The sequence below is a fragment of the Crinia signifera genome, chromosome 1 (assembly GCF_055691185.1).
Source record: "Crinia signifera chromosome 1, ASM5569118v1, whole genome shotgun sequence".
Lineage (NCBI taxonomy): Eukaryota > Metazoa > Chordata > Amphibia > Anura > Myobatrachidae > Crinia > Crinia signifera.
In genome coordinates this window covers 58438236-58459496 of record NC_139217.1, presented here as the reverse complement: position 1 = coordinate 58459496, position 21261 = coordinate 58438236, and the positions used below count along the sequence as shown (strand labels likewise).

The 21261-nt window shown below is 45.6% G+C and overlaps 1 protein-coding gene across 1 annotated transcript in view; it reads left to right on the top strand.

Moving 5' to 3' along the window:
• SLC2A9 (solute carrier family 2 member 9) overlaps positions 1–21261 on the top strand; it is a 278105-nt gene that overhangs the window by 72141 nt on the left and 184703 nt on the right. Inside the window, exons 6-7 of the mRNA XM_083157786.1 lie at positions 6884–7008; positions 10961–11106. Coding sequence (XP_083013912.1) covers positions 6884–7008; positions 10961–11106 — 271 coding nt within the window. The remainder of the gene's footprint in view (positions 1–6883; positions 7009–10960; positions 11107–21261) is intronic.

Sequence of the window (21261 nt, the reverse complement as noted above, 5' to 3'; positions counted from 1 at the left end):
CACTTGTTCCGAAGATGGAGACTGAGAAAATCTGTGGAAAACTCAGTTGAGAGTTCTTAGCTCTCCTACCAAGTTCATTGGGGTGTTCGGAGTCCACCCCTAAAGGAGGGGGTACTGTCATGAACCTGACTTGGTTCAGTCAGTTTCTGAGGTTTCTATGCCTGTTTGCTCCTAGCTGCTGCTGTTGCAGCTGCCCTGCATTCCCACTGATTAAGTCTCCAGTGAACTTCCCTGAGTTCTGCAGCCTGATCCCTGAACCCACACACACCTGTGCAGTAATCAGGTGTGTCTGTCTTTCCCCAGTGTTGATTAGTGCTGCGGCTGGCAGCCAATCACAGAAAGGCAAGGGGGATATAACTCAGGCCCTGGGCCTTCATTCCTTGCCTTGAACAATTGCTTACCTGTTCCCAGAATCTCCTGTGTCAGAGAAGTTTCCAAGGCTCCGAGATCTCCAGGTTCTCCTGTGTCTCAATCTCCAGCGTACACCTGCACCTGCGATACTTACCTGGTTCTCTCCATCTCCAGAAGACTCCTGCGATTCCATCCCTGCAGTTGAGTAGCCGGTGTTCCGCTACAAACATCATTTGGCTTTTCAGCCCATCAGTGACTTTTCCACCTTGTCCTGAAAACTGCCGACAGACTCTGTCGACTCCGGGGTTGTCTACTCCCTGCTGTGCTCATAGTGACTTTATCATCTCGTCCTATACTTCCAGCAAGTACCCTGGGGCCTTCCCTCATCTGTTGACACCACGGTCGACATCACAAGTCGACACCTCCCAGTAATTCCCCGATTGCACCTCTCTCGTGGGACTCTCCACGTTCAAGTGTCATCACGCCAGCCTGCGTCCAGAGGGCCAGGGCAGGGGGCCGCGACCTGCCTGTCAGACGCAGCTAAGTCCAAAGCTCCTTGCGGGGCTCCCTGGTGAATACCGCTGGCAGGTTAGACTCCGCGCCCCTGTTCCTGGTCTCCGCCAACACTCTGGTTCGCAGTACCCTGATCCCCCCGTGTATGTCTCATATCAAACCTCCTGCGTTCAACTATCCAGCGCCCTCCACTGGTCCACCACGGTCACAGCCGGGAACACAAAAACCGCCTGCGCTGACACACAGTGCAGGAGCGCAAGAAGTTGCAGCGGGTTGTTAAAATGGCAGAATGGATTGTGGGGACCACGCTACCATCGGTGGAAGCAATCCAGAGGAAGCGATGTTTGCGTCGAGCAAATAAAATCGTTAGGGATCCTACACACCCTGCGCAGGGCTTATTTACGATGTTGCCGTCTGGCAAACGCTTTAGATGTTTCAGGAATAGGACCGCTAGATTAAGGAATAGTTTCTTCCCTTCAGCTATTTTAGCACTGAATAGCAGCTAGGTTGGTTAGATGGGCTTGACTTGCTGGGTTTTTAGGAGGATGGATTTTAGGGAGTATTGTCTTAGTGTATGGTATGCTATCTTATATTTTTTACGTATGAATTGTATAACTGTGTATGTATTATGTATTGTCTATGTGCTGGATTACGATTGGATGTAAAAACTGAATTTTGTTGTCCTAATAGGGGCAATAACAATAAATGAATCTAATCTAATCTAATCTAAAAAACAGCTTCCATCTCTCCAGCCCTCTCCTCTTCCTGTGACATATAGACTTAGTTGTGTCTCCTGCCCCAACAGGACACGTATTGCAATTACACCTCCACCGTAATAATGGATCGTTTGGTAAAACACACATGCCTTAATTTAGGGTTCCCAGTTTACCAATTTTCATTATGAAAAAAAATTGGTTTGTTATGGATAAGAAAGATCCCATACGCACAGCGGTGTAGCTAGGTGCCATGGTGCCCGGAGCAAGGGCATATTTTGCGCCCCTCCTCCCGGTAATGAATTGGGGGCGTGGCTAACATGTGTTGGCATGTTACATTTGAAATATATAAGACCCTGTAATGGGATCTGCTGCGCTATATAATACACTGTAACGGGATCTGCTGCGCTATATAAGACGCTGTAACGGAATCTGCTGCGCTATATAATACACTGTAACGGAATCTGCTGCGCTATATAAGATGCTGTAACGGAATCTGCTGCGCTATATAAGACACTGTAACGGAATCTGCTGTGCTATATAAGACACTGTAACGGAATCTGCTGCGCTATATAAGACGCTGTAACGGAATCTGCTGCACTATATAAGACACTAACGGAATCTGCTGCGCTATATAAGACACTGTAACGGAATCTGCTGCGCTATATAAGACAATGTAACGGAATCTGCTGCACTTTATAAGACACTGTAATGGAATCTAACCCCTCCCCTCCCCCTTGCCCCACGAATCCCCCAAACCTCGTTTATTACTATGTTTACGAACATTATTAATTAGCTGTAAAAGTTAAAAAAAAAAAAAAATCCACCTTGAACCAATATATACTGTAGATAACAGGGCGGCAGCAGAAATCCTTCTCCTCAAGGCTGGTGACCAGTGGCGTAACTATAAATTTTACTACCCCCAGCCAGAAAAGTTTCTGGAGCCCCCTCCCCCCTCATAATGCCCCTTTCTCTATATGCCACACACCATAATGCCCTCTACACTATAAACCACACACATAATGCCCCTTACACTGTACACCACACATTGTAATGCACCCTAGACTATACGCCACATGCTGTAATGCAGCTTACACATATATATATATATATATATATATATATATATATATATACACAGAGGAATCACAGATTACTCACCAAATATGATGGCTCTGCGTGCATGAGGGGAGGGTAAGGACTCAATGGCACACTATGTGTGGAACCAGGAGCAGGGATGAAGGAGTACAATGTCTAGGGGAGCAGCCAGAACTGATTATACTGCTCTCTGGCCTCCTGAGTGTGGCCTAGCAGCAATAACAGGGAGGATAAGAGGGTTTGCAGATAATGATGCTGGACCCTGGAACAGTAATGCTGGACTCCAGCAGCGGCGGGACTGTGAGCCGAGCGCACCCCTTGGGGGCGTCTGGTAGGGAGACGACAGCGGAGACAGCGGGACTGCAGTGCCGGCAGCAGGACTTGGAGCCGGACACACACCACATAGGCGCCGGGCAGGGGGACTCCAGCGGCATCAGGACTGGGAGCTGGGCGCACACCACATGGGCGTCTCGCAGGGAGACGACAGCAGAGACAGTGGGACTGCAGTGCCGGCAGCGGGACTCCGGTGGCTGCAGGACTTGGAGCTGGGAGCACCTCACATAGGCGCCGGGCAAGGGGGAACTCGGGACTCCACCGGCGGCAGAAGTGAGAGCCGGGCGCACCAGCAACCAGGTTAGAGGAATAGATTTAGGGAGGTACTTCCCTGCACAGCCACAGACAAGTGTCGGACGGCTTGTGCTCCCCTCAATACATGCTGGCACTGCCTTCCCCAGGCCACCGCAGGGGCTGAGGCACTGGCAGCTTAATTACCCCACTGCTGGTGACTCTGGAGTGCTGCTGCGCTGCCCGGAAGCCGGACCGAGCAGCAGCAGCAGCAGGGCAGGAGGCAGGCGTCGGCACACGCTGCCGCCGTTACGTTAGTGTATACACTTCCATGGATCATTTGCGGAGGGGGGGCGGGCCGGCGGCGCCATTCCATCAATCAGCGCCCGGAGCATGAGCTCCGGTGGCTCCGCCCTCCCTACGCCTCTGCATACGCAACAAGTAAACTGCAGTAAGAGCAGCTTCTCAGTGCCAGTATCAGCCAGCAGAGCCCATATGTTAAGTAGAGAACACGCTGACTTGTAAATGAATCCAGTGCAGGCCAGATATGAGACATACACAGCATGGCTGAGAAATGACATGGTTATTGAAGGTGTCCATTTTTTGTTCATTAACTCCAAATCAAGAAATAGTATGGTACTTGTGTATTACAACGGCGCCCGATTTCATGTAAATTTGCGGCCGATTTTCTGCCGATTTTGGGCCGATTTGATCTGCGATGCGATTTTGCGTCCGATTTGCGTCCGATTTGCGTCCGATTTTTTGCCGATTTTCGGCCATTTCCTGCTGATTTGCATGTTATTCCATCCTTGCACACCCCCAGGTACTATGCGATGTGATTTTCGGAAAAATGCCCCTGATTGTACAATTGAATATCGCATAGCAACGCATGCCAGCAAGTGGCATGCGATGCGATGTTATTCGCAATGTTAAATGCACCCCCATTGTTAATGCCACCCCCACTATCAATGCCAACCCAAAGCGTGGCGAGCGCAGCGAGCCCGTGAGGGGCGGCGGTATGCTTCCTCCGACCTTTTCATACCCCCACTATCCACGTCGGCGTGGAGTTGATTTTAGATAGTGTGGTGAGCGCAGCGAGCCACCGAGCCCGAAGCGTGGCGAGCGTAGCGTGCCCTGCGAGGGGACGCGGACTACTTTACATGTATTCCGCGTCCCCTCGCGGGGCGCGCTGCGCTCGCCACGCTTCGGGCTCGGTGGCTCGCTGCGCTCGCCACACTATCTAATATCAACTCCACGCCGACGTGGATAGTGGGGGTATGAAAAGGTCGGAGGACGCGTACCGCCGCCCCTAGTGGGCTCGCTACGCTCGCCACGCTTTGGGTTGGCGTTGATAGTGGGGGTGGCATTAACAATGGCGGTGCATTTAACATTGTAAGCACCCATCAGGGTGATTGTACAATTACAAATCAAATCGCTTCACATGCATCGCATGGCATGCATCACATGCCACTATATTGCATGCGATGCACTACGATGGAAATCGGGGGTGTGCAATGATGGAACAGCATGCAAATCGTCCGGAAATCGTCCGGAAATCGGCCAAAAATCGGCCGCAAAATCGCATCCGATTTTTCCATGCGATTTTCGGCCGATTTTCGGCCGATTTCGTGGGCGCCGTCAAAATACACAAGTACCAATAGTATATTTAATTAATGATTAGGCAGTTCATAAGTGAGCAAAAATGTATGGTAGAAAGCATACAAAGCATATATATTACAGTGTAGGATGGGGTGGTCACACTGATGAATCACTTAATAACACATATATACACACTACAGCATGCAACATCTTTTCTACATTCAATCATATCAAATCATATCATATGCAACAGTCTGATTTCGGGCTGTTTTTCATTCCTTGTGGCAGGAACTCGACAGTCAGTATTCAATGCATCAACTGTCCACAAATCTGCGAAAAACGGCTGCAGATTGTTGGAAAAACTGCCATGAATTTGGCAATCCGCGCCCGTTTCCGACAAAACAGATACGACTTGTTTTGTTGGAAACTGCCTTCAATGCTGTCGGAAACAGCAGCATTGAATATACGACTGCAGTGTTTTAATGCCCCCAATCAGGGGTAAAAGTGAGGGGGAACGGGGTGGAACCACCTCTAATGGTGAGGTGGAACATTTTACCCTCCACATTGGCCCTGCACAGTAATTCTTACAGGAAAGCATTCTAGTTTGCAGGCGGGTGGCAAAATCCCTACCACTGGCCCTGTCTCTGCCTAATGGGGGGAGGGGATGGGGTGTAATTAGGTGGCATAAAGAAATGCGTTCCCCCACCTCTACATGACCACTTTATGCCCTGCCCCCCATAGTGGCTAATTCAGAGTTGGCAGCCAAATGGGCATACACAGAATCAGGGGCCCTATACCAGATGCACAAGTTATGCTTCCAAATTGCTTCTAGAGAGCTGCATTGAACACATGAGCTGCATTTGTTTTAAAATATCCTAATTGATCTTTGTTTACATGAGAACACCCATTGATTACCCACCTCGCTGCCCCCCCCCCTTCCTTCTCCCCCCTTGTGGTGCTTGCACTGTGTGCGCTCACTGATGATGTAGCCTTGTAGCGCATTATGCTATGAGGCAGGATGTGCTCCACAGCCCCAAAGCTGATCAAATTGGAACTTTTATTGTTCCTATTAATTAAGGAATCTGTGTTCAAAAGGATTGCTTAAAATGCCCAAATTTCATCAAGGTCCCATAGCCCTCTGATTTATTTACTAGACATAAAATCTGAATTTGGGGAAAAAGAATTGTTCATGTACGTAAGTTAAAATCAAGTTATTTGTTAAAGGCGTTTGTGTATTTTATCTGTACATTATGGGTTTCTTTCAGAATGTGATCATTCATTTTAGAAAATGTAATTCTCCTTATACAGATGGAGCGACTGTCCGCCAACCTGCAGGATAGCCAGATATCCTGAGCTGGCTCAGGCCGGCGGACAGGAGCTCCATTTGAAGGGGACACGCGAGAGTCTCACATGGGAACGCGTCCCCGTCATCAAGGTGGTGGTGGTGCGGCTTCCCTGCCCTTCTCCGCTTCAGGGAGATGGGCAGGGAGTGTAGGCAGTTGGTAGGGGCTGCGGGGAGCTGTGAGGAAGTGCAGGGGACCGGCGGCGGGGACGCCACCTTCCATCAGCTGGTGTGGGGCGGTGAATGGCGATTATATGGCCAGGAACAGCTCCATTGAGTGCTGTTCCATCTGTATATGTAATATTGGGCCGGATGCACTAAGCTTCAAAAAGTGATCAAATGGAGAATGATAAACAACCGGCCAATCAGCTCCTACCTTTCATTTTTCAAACCCAGCCTGTGACATGGCAGTTAGGAGCTGATTGGCTGGTTGTTTATCACTCTCCATGTTATCACTTTCGAAGCTTGATACTTCTGGACCATTGCGTTTATATAAAGATGACATTTTCAGCAGGGAATAAAATAATCTCAGCCAAAAACTCTAGCTGAATATAATGTCTTTGGAAGGGACGAGTTATCTCGCTGAGAATCTGCAGCTATGCCTCTGAGACTGTAATCATATGGACTTTTTAATAAATAGGTGTTCGAGACTATCGAGCTAGGTATTATGTTCTCATCATTGTTCTGTTTATATGTATTGCAGAAAAAGAACATTACTCCTGAACAATCTGTTTGCAATTGTAGCGTCCTTATTGATGTCGTTAGCAAATCTCGCAGGAATTCCTGAAATGGTCATAATTGGTCGCTTTATAATGGGACTTGATGGAGGTATTTTCTTTTCAATCCATTTTATGGTGGATAACTAAACACATGTATCATTTTTGCACAATATAATAATAGACGGTTTTCGAAAAGCATTTTTGGTCTTTTTTTATTTTTAAAAGCACAAGATGATCTGAAAACACATCTCGCTGACTTCACAAATTCATCACAAAGCCATTCAGGGGCCCGTTTCTCAATGATTTTTAGCTACTTAAAACTCGTTACATGATAACTGGTGCTCCAGCCAATCAATTCCAAACTGATTGGATGGAGCACCAATCATACGCAATGAGGTTTAGAAAGCTAAAACTTCTTGATAAACAGGCCACTCAGTATTATAGTAGAGTTATGTGGGGTACACACCAGGATGACCCGCTGATGATGCACATCGTGAGCGGGTCATCAGTGTTTCTTCCGATGGTGGCCCGCACCCAGGAGTATGGTCGTTCTTCAGATCCTACCTGCAGCAGGTTCCTCTGATGGTTGACACAGTGACATCTAAACCCCAGCGGCGTAACAGTCAGTCCAGCCCTGCATGGGCGCTGGCACTCGGTCTCGTGCCCCATTTCTGCCTGGGGCCCGGGACTCAAGTACCCCCAGACCCCCCCTCTCGGTGACCCTGCCTAACACTACTGCACACAGTCAAAGGTGGCACTGTGTGGAAGGAACCTCCTTCGTATTTCAATGAGTGGGGCTCTGAAAACCAGTGACATCTGAAGCTATGTTGATTTTCGCAAGCAAACTCCATAACCTTTTCAAAATTATCTGAATATTATCGGAATGGGGCTGGAAAATGGCATATGTGACGGGTCACGGGTCCATAAGGGAGGATATATAATTATATAGTACCCTGATCATGCATTTGACCCAAGTACCTGCACAGTAGACTCTGAGCATGCACAGGTCTCTGGTAGTCTACTCTATAATCCGCTTTTGTAAAAAAAAGAAGCAGTTTTTGTAGATTTTGATCGTTTTCAGACCGATTATAAAATGATACTTGATATTGATGTTGGGATTTCAGAGGTAGATCACACATTTTATTAACATTTAAAATTAAATATAAAAATACTTCTGTTAGTAAATGAAAAATCAACATATAGTAAATACATACCGCCGCACATTTTGGCATCTGAAGTTGGAACTCCTGCACGTCGGTGCCGCACCAGAGACGGGAAGAGGACGTGGCCTTGTATGAAGGAGGCATGGCTTTGCTGGAATGCTGCTTCCTCAAGCCATGCCTCCTGTTTTCCTCACCATTTTGATTCTATCATTTTCTAGGATGCAATAAAAAATTGATACTCAGATTCTCATTGGTTGCTATGGACAACATCACCCCTTTCCATTTTTAGAAGCTTTAGTAAAAGTACTTGAGGACATATATCTTTCAATTAGAGATGAGCGGGTCCGGATTCCCGAGATCCGACAGATCCGAATATCGGGGATCCGGGCCAGATCCGAGCCGGCTCGGGAGTTCCCGCCTGAATTCCGGACCAATAACGAGGCCGAACGTCATCATCGCGCTGTCGGATTCTCGCGGGATCTTATAAAAGACGCACGCGCGCCCCGCGATCTTCACTCCAATCTTGGAGAGGGAAGAGGGTGGTTGGGAAGCTCCGTGTGCTCCGTGCTGTGCTCTGTGCCATGTGCTCCGTGACCTGACCTGTGCCCTCACTGCCCTGTGCTGTGCTCCGTGCCATGTGCTCCGTGCTGTGCTCCGTGACCTGCCCTCACTGCCCTGTGCTGTGCTCCGTGCTGTGCTCCGTGACCTGCCCTCACTGCCCTGTGTTGTAGACTTGAGAGTCAGTGACTGTTTATAGGCCTGAGCCCTACAGTGTGATTTAACTAACTAGGTGCTGCAGTGCTCACACGCAGGGGCTGCAGTGTCCACTGTCCAGGGGCTGTCCTGTGGCCCGTGCCCTGTTATGATTTATTTAGCCCTAAGCCCTGTGTTGTGATTTATTTAGCCCTGAACCCTGTGTTTTTTGTGATTTAACTAACTCAGTGCTGCAGTGCTCACACGCAGGGGCTGCAGTGCTGCTGAGTAGTACACTGTGTACAGGGGCTGCAGTAATACAAGGGGCTGTGTCCAGTGTGACGGCCTATTTCTTATCCATTGTCCAGTGTCACGAGTCACTCACGACATATATCCTGTGTCCTGTCCTGTGTGACGACTGACGACATATCCTGTGTCCAGTGTGACGACATATATCCTGTGTCCAGTGTGACGACATCTTTCCAGTGTCCAGTGTGACGACAATATATCCAGTGTCCAGTGTCACAAGTCACAACATATATCCTGTGTCCAGTGTGACATGTAATGTGTGCCGGCATATATCCTGTGTCCAGCGTGACATATATCCAGTGTCCAGTGTGACGACATATATCCTGTGTCCAGTGTGACGACATATATCCTGTGTCCAGAGTGACGACATATACAGTATCCTGTGTCCAGTGTGACGACATATATCCTGTGTCCAGTGTGACGACATATATCCAGTGTCCAGTGTGACATATATCCATTGACCAGTGTGACTACATATATCCAGTGTCCAGTGTGACAGGGGCTGTGTCCAGTGTACAGGGGCTGTGTCCAGGGGTTGTGTCCAGTGTACAGGGGTTGTGTCCAGTATACAGGAGCTGTGCCCTGTGTCCAGGGGCAGTGTCCAGTGTGACGGCTGTGTCCAGTGTACAGGAGCTGTGTCCCGGGTGGTGTCCAGAGGCTGTGTCCCTTGTCCAGGGGCCGTGTCCAGGGGCTGTGTCCAGGGTAACGGGCTATGTCCATTGTCCAGGGGCTGTGTCCAGGGTAACGGGCTGTGTCCATTGTCCAGGGGCTGTGTCCAGGGTGACGGGCTGTGTCCAGTGTGAAGGCTATGTCCAGTGTACAGGAGCTGTGTCCAGAGGCTGTGTCCAGTGTGACTGCTGTGTCCATTGTCCAGGGGCTGTGTCCAGTGTGATGGCTGTGTCCAGTGTACAAGAGCTGTGTCCAGAGGCTGTGTCCATTGTCCAGGGGCTGTGTCCAGGGTGACGGGCTGTGTCCAGTGTACAAGAGCTGTATCCAGAGGCTGTGTCCAGGGTGACGGGCTGTGTCCAGTGTCCAGGGGCAGTGTCCAGGGGCTGTGTCCAGGGGCAGTGTCCAGTGTCCAAGGGACCGTGTCCAGTGTGACAGTCTGTGTAAAGTAAGAAAAATAAATAAAAGTAATAAATAAAATAAAAACACATTTTTGGAGGATGATGGAGGAGGAAATAGTGGGAGATCAGCAACCTGATAGAAGTGCTGAAGCTGCTACCACCAGTCATGACAAGGCCGATACCTCTTTGTATTTGCTCTTTGGAGCATTTCTCTTTTTTTGGGATAGTTTATTAAACTGCCACCCTGTCTGCCCCTGCAGTGCCACTCTGCCAGGTTGGAAGTGTAAGGTTCACATGTATGTGATGCCGACTGCTGTCGCTTAGCTTAGTCATCCAGCTACCTCGGTATACCCTTTTGGCCCAACTACAGTAAATAAAAACAATTTTGTAAGCTGTTAAGTGATCAAAATTGACTAGAAATAAGTGGAAACTAATGTTATTGAGGTTAATAATACTTTAGGGGCAAAAACAGGCCCAAATTCTGTTATTTTAGCCATTTTTAGCATTTTTTCATAAAAATCCAGATCCAAAACCAAAACCAAAACCCACAAGGGTGGTTTTGCCAAAACCAATCCAGATCCAAAACACGAAGGGAGATCCAAAACCAAAACCAAAACCCGAAAAAGTGGCCGCCGCACATCTCTACTTTCAATATGAATTGAAATGACAGCTGGAGCCTCTCTTGTTGTTGTTGTTGTTGTATACCCCTAATTTGCTTACACATTGTAAATATATATATTACCATACAGTATATGACACATTTTGTTGTTAGAACGATTTACACTGTAGAAGAGAAATTTAAAAATGTATATATTTAATCTTGTTCCAGGAATAGCGCTCAGCACTCTCCCGATGTATCTTAATGAGATTTCACCGAAGAGAATCCGTGGGTCGCTGGGTCAGATCACTGCAATACTGATTTGTGTGGGAGTCTTCACCGGTCAAGTGTTGGGTCTGCCAGAGATATTTGGACAGGTAAGAAATGGGACTAATGATTTTGTTTAACTCAACTCAAATGTCCAGATTGCTAGATCACTGGTATAATGTCACCTGATATGACTCTGCATCAATCAGTGATATTATGGATATTATTGTCCTAATATATTAAAATGAAGACAGGTAATAACTATAGTTTGTTATTCAATCTTGAAGAACACTTTTGCTTGATATATATGATATCTCATAAACTTACCATCGGAAATCGTTATGCCCCACACTTTAATAAACTTATCTAAAACCTTAAACTAACTTAACACTAAAATAACGAGACAGACATGAGTGTTGGCGTTTCAAATATATGATGTCAAATTTATTAGTTGACAGCTATAACTATAAAAGGGGTGGCGGCCCTAAAGAACGGTCATAGAAAAGAGAGAGAGGGGTAAGGTCACAACACACCATTCATACATCGTTGGTGTCCAACTCTCCCCTCGCGACCCACCCGTGCAGATGGTGCAGCCCACCCCCTGTCCAAGGGGCATGGGCTAGCGACATTTTTAAACAAGGACCGTTCTTTGCTGCCACCAAAAAGTTAGAAAGTTAGGGAGGGAGGGTGAGGAAAATCCGACCAGAGAGGCAGATCACCTGACTTCCTGCCTATTCCTAGCTCAAGGAACTCCTCCCCTGATCCCTAATTGGCTATCCTGATCTTGTCATCACACCCTGTCATCACACAAACCTAATGTGCAGACAGCTCAGATTCCTTCGGTAGTTTATGTCACCGCTTAATCATCCCTCGGTTTTCTTTCTCCCTTCCCCAAAGAAGCAATGCCGCAAATCTCACTTACTGTAACAAAGTTATTAGAGAACTGAGGTTATTTGTATAGCATGACTAATGCACTTAGCATTTCCAGAAAGATGATTTACATTCTATTAGAACATAATCTTTTGGCTGTGTTATGTGTCACATGTTGGGGGTTATTATTCAGACATGATCACCATGCTGCTAATTTGCTGAGCCCTGCGATCAGGTAAGGACTGTCCATCAACTTTCGTACGGCCAGCGATTGAAAAAAGCAAGATTTTATCGGAGGATGGCCTCAAGCTTGCGTAGTACAAACCATAGACATGCACAGCCGACAAGTTTGCGTGCTGCAAATTTGCAGCCGTGCAATCAGGTCTGAATAACCCCAACCACACAACTCCAGCTAAATATCTCCTTGTGAGAGAACAGATGTCACAAATATGTCATACCTACTTGTCCGCCCACAGACTGATTCTGGATAATGGCATTATAATAAGTTCCTCAGAATACTCCCCTAAGGTTTCCTTTTTTGCCTGGCTAAGGGGCCCATTTATCAATGAACGCATTTACAGTGCGATCTGGGCGTACTATTACCACCTAGGATCGCATGGTAAACTGCGATCCTAACAGCGGGATGTATCATCCGAAAGGAGCCTGCCCCTGTGATGTGCTGAGCCGTGCTCCGGGGGGTCTGCGCATGCACGGTTAGTGCTGGTCCCCCGTGTGTAGCTAATAGACTACAATGGGCTATCGCCATCTCAGAATGGCAGTAGCCTGGGGATGCAATGCGCTGCTGCCCTATGTTGATACATCGGGCAGCTTTGCATCCCCCATAGAAACCTATGGGGGAGGCGGCCGGCAGTGCTGCAGGAGGGATCGCAGCAGGTATCGGAGAGGCTGTGCACAGGCTTCTTCCTCTCTAAAAACGCCTCTGTTCTTGGATCACCATTTACCAGCTGTCTGTGATCAGTATCTATAAGGGACTTTTTATAAGGGGGCATTTGCATCACATTAGGGTGTAGCTGTCGCTGGGTGTCTGCTTAATCCGGATTGATTATCTGGCCTGACCTTCGGGTTTCTCCAAACTTTTGATACTCCTTGTCTTGGCCAGGGTTGCCTACCCTCCCAGAATGGCCAGGATGCTCACGAAAATTGGGTCACCCATCAACACCCCCCCCCCCCCCAGCCGGAAAGGTGGGCCACCCTCCCGGATACCTCTGGACCCCCCAGCATCTTTCCAGTATGCAGTGTTAAATTGATGCAATTCATGGCTTTCCAGTGAAGGGGCGGGGCTAAAGATGCAAATTGCATCCCAAGACCTGCTAATTGCAGGATTTGCAGTACTGGGGGTGAGGCTTGATGATATCTGCAGCAGCCCCCCCCCCCTCCCCCCGAAGTGCTGCTGCCAGTCTCCACTCCGGGCTTCTCTTTTTAACAGTAGGTAAGTATGGTCGTGCTTGTGTTTGTGCACTGGTGTTTGTGTGCAAATCATACTTCAGCCACGTTACCTGCAGAGCTTATTTACATGCAGTGCCAGCTCATCTAGTAGCTTCTTCAGCCTTGTTCATAAGTGAAAAAGTAGCACTGACTGCATAAACCAATAGGGAAAATGACATAGATAAAAATGTATTAGAATCAAGTCACCACATATTATAAACATTATGTTCTGGGAAATGTATTTCTATTTAATCCGTTCCTACAGTATAATGGCCTCCGTATAAGCAACCAATTCAATACTGATAATAGTTATTTAAAGATTAAACGTAGTCCCGCATGGCATGGGTTAAACTACCGCAATTTCATTGGTGGAGGAATACTTTTCTTGGAAGGAGTCCACAACTATTGTAGTGATGTGCTGTATCCTTACTTGCCTACCTGACCCTCTCTATGAGGGAGAAAATGCTCAGTTCCTGGACTTCCCTGGTAATGTAGGATTGAGTTAATGACTGGCAAAAGTTGCACACATGGATGCCTGTGTCATTCTAAGAATAAGCCCCTATCTGTGTAACAACCCAACACAGATATTTCCATTTATTACCTAACTTGCACTAGAACGCACGGGGTGTCTCATACCCTCCAACATGACCCATTCCATTAGGTACAAAATGCTCTGTTCCTGGACTTCCCTGCCAGTGGCAGTTACAGAGGTTGAACTCCAGCACAGACCAAAATTCAAAGAGGGGGTCACATCAACTGTCAATGAGTCCAGGACAGTGATGTTTTTTTTGAATATTGGACTGTGCTGCAGCTCCACCTCTGCAACTGCCACAGGGAAGTCCAGAAACAGAGCATTTTGTACCTAATGGAATGGGCCATGTTGGAGGGTATGGTGTCTACATGTTGTTGTACAGTTGTATCTTTGTACTTCAGTACTAAATAAGATTTATTATGTATGTCATATAACCAGCCATTGTTCTGTTTATCCACATTAATGTAATGGTAATGCCAAAGCTTTCATGCTATAGCGCTGCGTATTTAGTGTAATAACATCTACCAAATGAAAAGGATTTATTATAGTGCACATAGTGCAGCCAATCAGTGTTTCCCAGTGTTACGTCATGTGTTGCGCACTGCAGCCAATCAGCATTTACAGTACCAGTGTTAAGTAATGGTGCTCACAGTGCAGCCTATAATATGAAATAGGCCACCAAAGTATTTTTGCTGTACACCTACTGGATTTTATCAATACAAAAACAATGCATATATGCTGTCATAAATAGACAGGATGATGATGATGCTGCTCTGAGAAAAGTCACATCCGTATCTGCATTGTCAATTAAGCAATAATTGGTAGGAGTCATTTGTCAAAATATGTGAAAGGTTAAATCATCCACTGTGACAATAACTGATTTAGAATGGAGTCTGTCACCCCAGACATCAAATTAAACTGAGCCATAATTGACTTCATGTCAGGAACTTGAGTAGGTGCTAGAATTGTGACATGATGAAAACAAGTCATTTAGTAGCGCATAAAAAAAATGCTAATGTGGGAATCATCCCAGCCCCAGGCAGTGAGCTTATCCACGAGGCAGCCTGCTGAGACGCCGCTGTCTGTTGTAACTACCGGTGTGGGATTGTCTGTACTTGAGCATTGTGGTAACAGTCATATATAACAAGACAAGCAGCAACAGGCTCAGATGAAAGCACAATAGTATGGGCAATGGACCTTATTCTAGTCTGTTCGCACAGGGGATCGATGGTTTGTATGTGCATGTGCAGCCGCTTGGTGCGAGTGGGCATGGCAAGTTGATTATTCGCCTTCCCGTTTGCATCTAGCAGTGCAGGTGGGGAGCATGGGGCGGCGGAGAGGGGCTGAACCCATGGGAACGCCCAGCGTTTCATGGCCGTTCCCATGAAAACGCTGGGCATTGCCATGGTAATTTGGCGATGTCAGCTGCCCGCCCTATTCCCATACAGGAAGCCTGCAGATCTAAGACACCGAAGATAGGTGTCTTAGATCTGCGAGCGCTTCCAAAATCATTCGATGGTCGGCGACCATCGAATAATGTTGTCCCCGCACGCAAGGCTGCGAATGGATGTTTATGCTAAACATCCATTTGCGTGTGTGCAGGGATATCCAGAATAAGGTCCAATATGCGCTGCAAGAGGATTGTCACCTTACTATCAATCCATTCTTTACAGAAATTGGGTAAACATTTTCTGATATATCGCTCGCACTGACAACAAACGATATATCATCTGGATCATCAGATCAGGCATACAGCCAATAAGCCTGTGAAAGACGTTGCTCACAGACAAATCATATCATCCATTGCTAATACAGTATATCTTGCAGATACCGCATATCGGGATATATCTGCCTATGTGTACGGGCAACTTGCTGAAACGACTATGCCGGCAGCAGGAACCACTGACAATGATGCCACTATTAGCTCCTAGGGCCAGGCATGTTGGTAACTATGGGGGGGAATTTACTAAGATGGGAATTGCTATGGACAACCAATCATATACTATCTATTATTTTCTAGAAGGTGTTAAATAAATAAGTAGATTCTGATTGGATTCCCATAGCAACATTCCATCTGAAGTGGAACTGCCATCTTAGTAAATTTCTCCCACTGTATGCTCAATTCTCACTGGATCATGTGGCCAGTTATGCAGTCAACCTAAGTCTAAGCCAATTTCTGTGATATTCAGCTCATGTATCATAAATGCATTGTTTTTTAAACTCCAAATTGCTTCAGTACCTTATAATGTCACTAAAATCATTGGAATCATTGTCAGACATATTTGTTATTGTGGAGGACATAGCCACAGAGGTGCCGATTTAAGTTTTTGCTGGTGGGTGCTCAAGCCTGTTGAAAGGCTCTACAGTGGCCCGGCATTGGGACTCTCGAGTTACGGTCACGTGGGTGCTCATTAATTCCTGTGGGTGCTCGGGCCCTTGAGCACCCACAGAATCAGCACCTATGCATAGCCAGATGTTTCAATGAGCCGGTGGCAGAGGCGGATTTTCCACAAGGCAACCTAGGCCCATGGATAGGGCCCGGGAAGTCCCAAGAGGCCCGATAAAGATATCCTGGCCATTTTGCGGGGATAAAATGAAGCAATTATGACATTTTAGCACTGCCTGCTCCTCAGGGGGCGGAGCGGGGGGTCTCTCAGAATCCGGGAGGGATGTCCTCCTTTCTGGGGGGGCCAGGGGGGGGGACCCAATTTTTCGGCAGGGTTCTCTATGAGGGTTCTCTATCAATGCTGCTGGCAATCAGCATAAATATAATGCTATTGGACGGAGGCAGGTCCCAAACCGATATCTTGCCATGAGGTCTTAGTCGGCCTCTGGCTAGTGGTCACTGAGGGTCCAGATGCACCCTTGTTAGTAGGATGCTGTCCTTATTATCAATCCAGCCTGCAATACCTCTGTGTTACCAGTGGTGCTTACTGGAGTTAAGCCCCATACACACGGGGAGAGTCTGCTTAGCGATGTTTGGTGGTTACCAATGCTGTCTGTAGTATATGGTGGTTACTAATACTGTCTGTAGTATATGGTGGTTACTAATGCTGTCTGTAGTATATGGTGGTTTGGTTACTAATACTGTCTGTAGTATATGGTGGTTAATAATACTGTCTGTAGTATATGGTGGTTACTGATGCTGTCCATAGTATATGGTGGGTACTAATACTGTCTGTAGTATATGGTTGTTACCAATGCTGTCTGTAGTATATGGTGGTTACTAATGCTGTCTGTAGTATATGGTGGTTACTAATACTATCTGTAGTATATGGTGGTTACTAATACTGTCTGTAGTATATGGTGGTTACTAATGCTGTCTGTAGTATATGGTGGTTACTAATGCTGTCCGTAGTATATGGTGGTTACTAATGCTGTCTGTAGTATATGGTGGTTACTAATGCTGTCTGTAGTAAATGGTGGTTACTAATGCTGTCTGTAGTATATGGTGGTTACTAATGCTGTCCGTAGTATATGGTGGTTACTAATGCTGTCCGTAGTATATAGTGGTTACTAATGCTGTCCGTAGTATATGGTGGTTACTAATACTGTCTGTAGTATATGGTTGTTACCAATGCTGTCTGTAGTATATGCTGGTTACTAATACTGTCTGTGGTATATGGTGGTTACTTATGCTGTCTGTAGTATATGGTGGTTAGTACTAAAACTGTCTGTAGTATATGGTGGTTACTAATACTGTCTGTAGTATATGGTGGTTACTTATACTGTCTGTAGTATATGGTGGTTACTAATGCTGTCCGTAGTATATGGTGGTTACTAATGCTGTCCGTAGTATATGGTTGTTACCAATGCTGTCTGTAGTATATGGTGGTTACTAATGCTGTCTGTAGTATATGGTGGTTACTAATACTGTCTGTAGTATATGGTGGTTACTAATACTGTCTGTAGTATATGGTGGTTACTAATGCTGTCTGTAGTATATGGTGGTTACTAATACTGTCTGTAGTATATGGTGGTTACTAATGCTGTCCGTAGTATATAGTGGTTACTAATGCTGTCCGTAGTATATGGTGGTTACTAATACTGTCTGTAGTATATGGTTGTTACCAATGCTGTCTGTAGTATATGCTGGTTACTAATACTGTCTGTAGTATATGGTGTTTACTAATGCTGTCTGTAGTATATGGTGGTTACTAATGCTGTCTGTAGTATATGGTAGTTACTAATGCTGTTTGTAGTATATGGTGGTTACTAATGCTGTCTGTAGAATAAGGCAGTCACTGATGCTGTCTGTAGTATATGGTGGTTACTAATGCTGTCTGTAGTATATGGTGGTTACCAATGCTGTCTGTAGTATATGGTGGTTAGTACTAATACTGTCTGTAGTATATGGTGGTTACTAATGCTGTCTGTAGAATAAGGCAGTCACTGATGCTGTCTGTAGTATATGGTGGTTACTAATGCTGTCTGTAGAATAAGGCAGTCACTGATGCTGTCTGTAGTATATGGTTGTTACTTATGCTGTCTGTAGTATATGGTGGTTACTAATGCTGTCTGTAGTATATGGTGGTTACTAATGCTGTCTGTAGAATAAGGCAGTCACTGATGCTGTCTGTAGTATATGGTTGTTACTTATGCTGTCTGTAGTATATGGTGGTTACTAATGCTGTCTGTAGTATATGGTGGTTACTAATGGTGTCTGTAGTATATGGTGGTTACTAATGCTGTCTGTAGTATATGGTGGTTACTAATGCTGTCTGTAGTATATGGTGGTTACTAATGCTGCCTGTAGTATATGGTGGTTACTAATGCTGTCTGTAGTATATGGTGGTTACTAATGCTGTCTGTAGAATAAGGCAGTCACTGATGCTGTCTGTAGTATATGGTTGTTACTAATGCTGTCTGTAGTATATAGTGGTTATTAATGCTGCCTGTAGTATATGGTGGTTACTAATGCTGTCTGTAGTATATGGTGGTTAGTACTAATACTGTCTGTAGTATATATTGGTGGTTACTAATGCTGTCTGTAGTATATGGTGGTTACTTATGCTGTCTGTAGTATATGGTAGTTACTAATGCTGTTTGTAGTATATGGTGGTTACTAATGCTGTCTGTAGAATAAGGCAGTCACTGATGCTGTCTGTAGTATATGGTGGTTACTAATGCTGTCTGTAGTATATGGTGGTTACCAATGCTGTCTGTAGTATATGGTGATTAGTACTAATACTGTCTGTAGTATATGGTGGTTACTAATGCTGTCTGTAGAATAAGGCAGTCACTGATGCTGTCTGTAGTATATGGTGGTTACTAATGCTGTCTGTAGAATAAGGCAGTCACTGATGCTGTCTGTAGTATATGGTTGTTACTTATGCTGTCTGTAGTATATGGTGGTTACTAATGCTGTCTGTAGTATATGGTGGTTACTAATGCTGTCTGTAGAATAAGGCAGTCACTGATGCTGTCTGTAGTATATGGTTGTTACTTATGCTGTCTGTAGTATATGGTGGTTACTAATGCTGTCTGTAGTATATGGTGGTTACTAATGGTGTCTGTAGTATATGGTGGTTACTAATGCTGTCTGTAGTATATGGTGGTTACTAATGCTGTCTGTAGTATATGGTGGTTACTAATGCTGCCTGTAGTATATGGTGGTTACTAATGCTGTCTGTAGTATATGGTGGTTACTAATGCTGTCTGTAGAATAAGGCAGTCACTGATGCTGTCTGTAGTATATGGTTGTTACTAATGCTGTCTGTAGTATATAGTGGTTATTAATGCTGCCTGTAGTATATGGTGGTTACTAATGCTGTCTGTAGTATATGGTGGTTAGTACTAATACTGTCTGTAGTATATATTGGTGGTTACTAATGCTGTCTGTAGTATATGGTGGTTACTAATGCTGTCTGTAGTATATGGTGGTTACTAATGCTGTCTGTAGTATATGGTGGTTACTAATGCTGTCTGTAGTATATGGTGGTTACTTATGCTGTCTGTAGTATATGGTGGTTACTTATGCTGTCTGTAGTATATGGTGGTTACTAATGCTGTCTGTAGTATATGGTGGTTACTAATACTAACTGTCTGTAGTACAGTATATGGTGGTTACTAATGCTGTCTGTAGAATAAGACAGTCACTGATGCTGTCTGTAGTATATGGTGTTTACTAATGCTGTGAGTAGTATATAGTGGTAACTAATGCTGTCTGTACTACAGTGTATGGTGTTTACTAATGCTGTCTGTAGTATAAGGTAGTCACTTATGCTGTTTGTGGTTTAAGCGGGGTTGCCAGCTGCAGCAAGTAGGGGGCGGGGCCAGCGGCTATTGCACAAAAGGAGGCGGAGCCGTGGGTGGGACTAACCAAATGAGATTGCAAGCAGTACTCACTGCTGCTGCTCCAGCCACTAATGCTGTCGCTTCCGCTCTCCGTGCTGCCAGTCTAACAGAGCCCTGCAGTGGCTGCCACTCACCGCTCCTACCGTTGCCGCTCACACTCTCCACTTCATGCTGCCAGTCTCCGCGGTGACCGTCACACAGGACAGCATTGCCATGACGCCAGGTATGTAATGACGTTGCGCTGGTAACTAGCACCCGCCCCCCGGCACTTTGGGACTTGCACATGCGCAGTCCAATTTTTCAGCAAGAAGGCAGAAAAACCGGGAGGATGGCGGGGCTTTCCGGGGGACCGGGAAAAAGATTCAAAACGCGGGAGACTCACACTAAAAGCAGGAGGGTAGGCAACTATGGGTATAAGAGTCACTAATGCTGTCCGTAGTGTATGGTGGTTACCAGTACTATTTTTCTGGAAAAATAGGTTCAGGAACTCCAGGTCTGGGGGTGGATCAATTAAATAAAAATATAACGATAGGAAAGAAAGAGGGAGAGAAAGAAAGATTTATATATTGTATTTAGAAACAAAGGAACTCACAGGTGACTTTAAAATAAAACTTATCTTATGGAAAGTACATTTTGACCCAGAGCAGGTTCAGGAACCCAGTTCCTGATGACATCATTTTTAATTAGAGGTTCAGGAACTGAGTTCCTGCTGGTTCCTGCTGAAAAATAGCACTGGTGGTTACTAATTCTGTCTGTAGTCCTGTATATAAGGCAATAGTGTTCTTGAATAATCCCATATTACACATGGTACCAGCTGTAGGACAATATAAATGCCATCATATATGAACTAGTATGCTTGTCCTTATCATGCAACATGTCTATCTCCTTATCTCTGTTTTATTTGCTGAGTATAAATCTGCACAAAAAAATGTTTCTGTCATATTCTCCCTGCTTTACAGACACATGATCTTTTACTAATTCCCACTCCATAAATCTCACTTGTAAAGATAAAATAGTTTTATTTATTTTAATACATTCTCCCAAGTAGACTCTGCTGTCCTCCAATGTATATTTAGGAATTATCTTAATCTTAATGTAAATATTTTGTTCTTAACTCCTA